At 49.5% G+C, this 7,077-nt stretch overlaps 1 protein-coding gene across 1 annotated transcript; it reads left to right on the top strand.

Moving 5' to 3' along the window:
* The first annotated feature begins 2,598 nt into the window (after positions 1 to 2,598).
* Positions 2,599 to 6,865, top strand: LOC139048984 (uncharacterized). Its single transcript, XM_070523999.1, has 2 exons — positions 2,599 to 5,084; positions 6,320 to 6,865. Exons 1-2 carry the CDS (start codon positions 3,687 to 3,689, stop codon positions 6,623 to 6,625), a joined length of 1,704 nt encoding a protein of 567 aa, XP_070380100.1. The 5' UTR covers positions 2,599 to 3,686; the 3' UTR covers positions 6,626 to 6,865.
* The last annotated feature ends 212 nt before the right edge of the window (positions 6,866 to 7,077 follow it).

Raw genomic sequence — 7,077 nt, 5'->3', positions numbered from 1 at the left:
GGTCTTGATGAGGTGTTCCCTGGCGACTGCAACAGTTGCCGCCATCGACGCACTTGGAGGAAGACCTAGACACGTCATAAGGGCCTCTGCCTGAAAGATTTGAATATTACGTTGGCTTCTTTTACATGTGGTAGTCAAAACTGGGAAGCTGTACCGCAAGAAGCTGAGAGAAAGAACCCTAGATAGTTGCAGCGTGGCGTTTGGGGACATTCCCCAGGTCATTCCGCCGAAGAACTTGAGAAGGTGACATATGACTGTCAACCGGTTCTTCATGTACTATGTCTCTACGGGGTGCCAAACACTGTTCGAAGTAGCTCCCAAATGAAAGGGGTTGAGTTGTGTGAGTAACGTTTTTGCCTTTCATTTCATAGAGTATTTTTTTGGAGCTCGTTCTTCCCAAGGTGTGAAACCACATAGCTTAGGGTGCACTAGAGTATTAGAGTATAGGAAGTATTATCGACGGGAACTTGAACGTTATGAAATTTAGCCATACATAAATGAAATTTATTGCGATAGTTTGGTATGATGCGACTGAATTGCGTGCTTGGTTAGGTTTTGCAAAGTAAATATTACAACCTCTACGGCCACCAAATGGGGAGCGCATAGGTACAACCATAAATGAATATTTGAAGGAAATATGTCGGCTATTTGGAAAGAGTTTTTCACATGCGAAGAGTGACCCCGTCGAACCCCTGACCAGAGCTTATTCACTTATTCCAAATTCTATGAAAAATAACATCGATTATAATTTGTACCTTGTTTTTAGAAAATCACGTATAAACCTGAAAGCACATTGTAAGCTATCATTTATTATTTGTTGCTTTACTTCATTGTTTGTGCTTTACTTTTTGCTTTATTGTCCGCACGCGCCGTGGTTGCTCAGTGGATATGGTGTTGGGCTGCTGAGCACGAGGTCGCGGTATCGAATCCCGGCCACGGCGGCCGCATTTCGATGCGCGCGAAGTGCGAAAACACCCGTGTACTTAAATTTAGGTGCACGTTAAAGACCCTCAGGTGGTCGCAATTTCCGGAGTCCTCCACTACGGCGTGCCTCATAATCAGAAAGTGGTTTTGGCACGTAAAACACCATATTTAATTCTTTTAATAATTGTTCGGGGCCTTTTAACAGTTTTGTTGGCGCGGGGAGAGCGTGGAAAGCGCATTGTTGTGTTCAAGGAAGTCTACGAATAATTTGGAAGTTCTTAAGTCGTTACTCGGATTGTGATAAGGGGTAGGCTTTACTTACTGGAGCCAGGTGTGATGACCACTACAACTGGATTTATCGTCTACGGCAATTTTGTGGGGTTTAAAACTTATCGGAGTTTACCAAGCTATCGTTCTTAGACCACCGTCTACAAGTGGAAAGGGTGGAAGTTGTTGCGCGGTGTGCTGTTTTCTGAATGAGGTTTGCAACCGGAGGCGTAATACGTTTTGCTTAGCCCAAGTCATGAGAACCAGCGACGGCTGGTGAACCAGTCTGGGCTACCGGGTATCGCCTCAAGAGACGTCGTTGACTGTCGTCAGCGCAGCTACCCGTGGATAGCCGTGCAATTTCATCAAAGAAATAAATAAGAAAGAACGACCTTCGGCTGAACTTCCGGTTCATAACACGGTTCCTCCCCAAACGTTCCACTTAGCTACCCCGATTTGCGACGCCCCGTGAATAGGTTTAACAGGCGTAAATACACTTGGTTGAATCGAATAGACATGTCGAAATTACGCATGATGATGCCGCACCGCCCCGTTAAAAGGCGTTGTTTCGTTTTCGACGAGTTGGCTCGGGTTCTCTATGTCGACAAAATAAAAACGCCGAGGGCAGAGCCATGACGCAGGCGTGTACTTAGGGGACAAGAAAAAGGCATAGAAATTTAAGAAATGTCCGCACAGCAAGAGCACTGCTATGCGAGCTCCCAAGCTCGAGGGTGCGGGATAGCATGCTGCTGCTATGGCCGCGGCATGTGGATGGGAAGCAAGACGCAAGAAAACGCTCGTCTACCATGAATTGGCGCACTTTAAGGACAGCCAGGTGGTCAAAATTATTCTGGGTTATTCCCTATCATGAGCATGATCGCATCGGGGCTTCGGCGCATAACACAGCGAAATTTATATTTAAATCGAGTTTTGCGGCAGGCTCATGAGAACCACGCTCACCAACACTGTGAAGTTATCTCGCGCGTTAGATAACACGCAGAAATTGATTAGTAAGACATCAAAACTGCACCACACATATAAATGCGGAAACACGTCATCCGTGACTATTATTTCTCAAAACATTGATTTGTTTTTTCAACGCCACGCTTTTCCGAAAACATTTACGTCAATAGCGCACGTGTTGACGAAGTGTGTGAAGTGTGAGCTGTTCATGTTTTAACTCTGTGTCGCTTTGCTTTTGTCTAATCTTCCTGCTATCAGTTTTTGTTCTTGTGACTTCTGTACAATAGCCGCCATGCTCAAACGAAAAACTTTTGGTCGTGAGTTGGCGCATCGCCTTATCGGCGTCGCGTTGTTCTCAGCATATCCTTCGTTGAGCAACCAAGGAACGCTCAAGCACGATATACCGCCGGCGGTATATATCGTGCTTGAGCGTCAGAGCGCTAATATATCGGGGCGTTTTGCATGAACCCAACGGCATCGGGTCAAGTCAGCTTGGCGGGTTGGAACTGGCCTGTCGAACTCGTGCAAATGCCGCCCGGTCGGCCTGAACGAGCGTCGGGTCGGGCTGAGCCGGCCCGACTGCGCGAGGTCGACACAGTTCGACCCATTTGCAGCGCACATGTAAACGCTCAGTGGTCGGGCTACTGTCAGCGCTGAGACTTGAGTGGAGGCAGTGTGACGTCGCGATTTGTGCACAGTGCAACGGGAAGGCTATCACGACAAGGCAAAGACAAGCATCTAACATAATCATAACGACATGACCCATGAAAGACAAGCTGTTGCAGACGGCAGGCGGGAACCGGAAGTGCAGTTCGGACGCGTCGATATCCCGGCACGGCCCTGAGTGCCATCGTTGTTCAACACTTCTCAGAAGCGAGTTCATGTTAAAGGGCACGCGGTCACGCCATGTTCATTCTGCCCAATTTTCTGATTGCCGGGTTCACTTAAATGTAGCCTCTAACCTATAAGTAGGTGTAACCTGTAACCTATAGCCTCTAACATATAAGGTTAGAGGCTATATCGCTTGAAGCTGGCTCCGCTCTATAGCAGCCACACATGCATTCCTACGGTAAAATCTTATCTCGTGTAGGTTATCATATCCACTGGTTCATGCATCTGTAACTGCACGGTGCGAACAAGCAGGCAAGCAGAAGGGGGTTAAAAGAGCGAACAGCTTTGTCACTTCTGCCGCTCTTCATAGCAGTTCGTCGCTTTGAACAATGATGCTTGCCGAGTAAAGGTGTAAAACTCGTTCGAGAACCTGCTGGAAAACGCATGCCGTCGAAAATCTCCCGGAAATATTTCTTATCCACGCATTGGGTGTTACGCCAGCGCCACCACACCTGCGTGACGTCACGTTGCTCGCCCGTAGTGTATGACGTGTGCAACAAGCATTCGTCGAAATTCGTGCGTAACGGTCGGTTAGCCCCATCGCCTTTCCTCGTTCGTTCGGCCGCGGCACTTGAGCCTTTATGATTCGGCGAGCCTGAAGCCCTCCACTAAAGAGACACCGGCACAGGGACACCGAAATAATGGTGGTGCTACGTGCCCACCAAGGGCTGTCTTCTCTGGTCCAGCAGCTAGAAACTATGACACTGGTTCCGGCTCTCCGCGCACTCGACCTCACAAATTGCATCCTTCTCGAACCCAACGAATTGCCTCTACACATCGCCAAATGTACGGGACTCCAAATTTTGCGGTGCGTCGCCTGCCCGCTCAGGCCGAGCGCCCTGCTCCACTTAATGCTAAACCGGCTTCCGCGTCTGAAGGAAGTTGAGTTCTCCCTCGTGGCTGAGACGGACGTGGACTCGGAAATAAGGGAGCTGCACAACACCACGTCGCAAGTACCAGGCGCCCTGGCTCGCAATCTCCGCCGCATATACGCCGAAGTGAGCGGCGACCTGAACTTCAAGCTTCTTTCTGCGCTCCTGAGCTACTGCCCTAAGCTGGACGAGCTACGTGTTCATTTCGTGCGCGGAAACTTCATGAACGCCCTCCTGGAATGCAACGCCATCCTCGAACAGGGCGTCAATTTGGAAACATTCACGTTCTCTTCCGAGGTGCCAGCCTCCAATCAACGCCTGCCGTCCACACCATTGGACTTCACGAGCTGCGCGGCCGTCTGCGCCAACGTCAGCTACCAGAAGTCGAGCAACATGTGGAACTGTGTTCTACTCCGAGATCTCGCTGTCGGGTACACAAATCCCATTCATTTGCCGCAACAGCTGGTCCTGGTTGCCGTCCACCACGCAGAAGGCTCCACGCCGGAATGGATTGGCCTGGCCGGCTTTGGACACTTCTGGACGAACGTGCGACAACTCTGCCTTCTGCTATTTCCGGCACAGCCCTCCGATGGTTTTTATGCGACGGCGGGCGCCGTGTACCGCGACAGTCTTCGCGACTTCATCTTCTTCAAGCTCCAGCAGGTCGTCGAGATTAACATAAGCGCGTTCCACTTCGGCCCCGACCTTGACTTGACGGCACTACTCCAGGACGGCTCACTGGAGCATCTGCGATCGCTCTCCGCGACCCCTTGCGGGCTTCGCCGCCCGTCAGCTCTGCGCCGTCTGGCTCAGAACTGCTCCGACTTCAAAGAACTGGACGTGCGCATAGATAGGCGGGGTAGCTTCGTTCGGTGCGACGTCTGCGAGGGTGCGTTCTTCCTCGATCCCGAAGACATGCCAGAAGTGCAAGACAGCAGCCCCGTGTTTCACAATGCGCTTGCAAGGCTGACTCTAAGTGACGTGCATGGCCATATGTCGCTTTGGTTCATCGAGATATGTCCAGCGGTTTCCGTGCGGCTCTCGGACTGCCCTAGTCCCTCGCAAACAAACTACCCGTCCTTGGGTCGGCTGCTCGACAGAAACAGCTCGCTGACTTGTCTCGTGCTTCGGCACGATGCCCTGCCCATCGGCGAGGCGTGTCTGCTGGTGAGTCAGGTTTGATCTACGTGCTTTCAGTGCCACGAGCATCCTTACGGATGGTTCAGTAATCTAAACGTGTCGACGGGGCGGAACTAAAATTTCCTCGTTTATACATTTGCTCAGTGAGTTACGTACTGTGCAAAATATGTGAAATATGGTGGAGGGAGAGGTAGGAGAGACCGCAGACTACCAATTGTCGATGAGGAGAGCTATACGGGCCTGTTGGTATGGCATGTCTTCTTTTGTTGTGGCGCAGGATAAACAAGGAGAGCACAAAGGCACATCTCACTCACAAAGAGCTGTGTGTGTCAGATTTCCCTTTCTGTTGGCTCTGTTCAGCTTGCGCTACAACTAAATTAGATATACCCAATGTTTTATTGCATGAAACGACAGGAAGCCAATATATATGTAAAGTAACCACTAGCACGACCCAGAAATGCGCAAACATCTAGAATAGTTTTGCCGCTACTATGACACGAAATGCGCACACTCTCCTTTCTGAAGCGAACAAAAAGAAATACAGATTCTTCGCAATGCATTACTTGTTGTGTATGAACCAACTAATCAGCAACAAAGTACTTTTGCAATAGGTTCACTGCAGTTGCGTATCTTTCTTGAAGCAAATGCTCACGGTAACTATGTAATTACACTCGCAGACACTGTCACCCTCTAACGGCAGAAGAAACGAAAAAATAATTATTTCTTCCCATAGCTTGCTGTTTCGCTCAGAACAGGCAACCGATCGCAACCATAAGTTCCTGCAGTAACACAACACCGATTTGCTCCCACCAAATTCGTTAGTTTGTTTAGCACAATTTCTGAAAGCTTAATTTCACTTTATAAATTTTACCGCTGACACGGGCATCGAAGGATTAGATGCGGGCAACTGAAACTGCTTCGGCAAAACGTCCTAGACTCTGCCCCTCGCCTGGCGCACTCGCATGTTCCATCGTTCCTGGAGCAGAGCAGCGCAACATAATACGATGGGAAAAAAAGGAACCGCCACACACCCTATTATTCCGTGATACTTCTGCTCAGGTAATGAACTAACAAGCCCGAATGCATGCGCTGCAATATGCACCCAAAAAGAAAGGATAAAGCATGTAAATATCTATCATTCAACCTTCCATCATTTTTTTTCACCATAAGAGTGCGAGCTGAAGACATTTACGCCCTTACTAAATTTTTGGAGGTCTATGTTATTTAAGAATATAATTTTCATGGGCATCCCTCCATTCCAGGAAGCCATCTCCTGCATCGCCAGCCTGGAGTACCTGTGCCTTCTGTCGGCGGCGCCATTATTGAACAGTATCGCCGAGCTGTGCGTGCGGGCGTACAGCGACAGCCTGAAGCCTCACATAAAGTGTGTACACGTTCACTACCGAAACTCTACCGACGGCACCGAGAAGCGCCTCACGTGGATGAAGCAGTGTCACGTTCCAAGCGGTGGAGTCCTGGTTCGAGACGGTCCCTGCTTCCTCTATTGTTCGACGGCTACGTTCATAGGACTCGCCAAGCCGCTGAATCGTGACTTCACAAACATCTAGATGAAGGCACGGCCGACACGTATTAAAATTTTAGATACGCTTAAAAGTGCCTACAATGATACAGCTTATCATTTGCTTCTTTTAATCCGTATCATCGAATGTGCATGCCTTATTCCTTGTTTATTTTTCTTTCTTCCCTGAGTGTCTGAACTCGCGCAAAATGTGCCCTGAAAACTTTTTGAGCCCTTTAAATAAATCGCGCAACATGCGAGACCTTGCTTCAGGAGCGCATGAGACAAATATTGCTTGCTTTCATCAATCGGGGAAACTACAATGGGGCGTGACGGCCTGCCCAGCTGGCGCTGCGGAAGCGTCGGTGAACACAACACTCCGTTACGCGCTTGTCGGTTACGGGTTGCCTAAAAATTGAAAACACGGCCTCCGTGATCGGGCAGCGGTTCTCGGAGGCGATGCACGAAGCCCTGGTGGTGAATGCAGTACAGAGGGAAGCA

This window comes from Dermacentor albipictus, chromosome 8 (assembly GCF_038994185.2).
Source record: "Dermacentor albipictus isolate Rhodes 1998 colony chromosome 8, USDA_Dalb.pri_finalv2, whole genome shotgun sequence".
NCBI classification, from domain to species: domain Eukaryota; kingdom Metazoa; phylum Arthropoda; class Arachnida; order Ixodida; family Ixodidae; genus Dermacentor; species Dermacentor albipictus.
Note: the sequence above shows the minus strand (reverse complement) of the source record. Positions and strands in the feature narration are given on the sequence as shown.

Bases quoted from the DNA above. Each gene is read 5' to 3' on its own strand.
- LOC139048984 (XM_070523999.1), top strand. From the start codon at position 3,687: ATGGTGGTGCTACGTGCCCACCAAGGGCTGTCTTCTCTGGTCCAGCAG. The intron at 5,085-6,319 runs GTGAGTCAGGTT...CCTCCATTCCAG, and splicing joins TCGGCGAGGCGTGTCTGCTG to GAAGCCATCTCCTGCATCGC.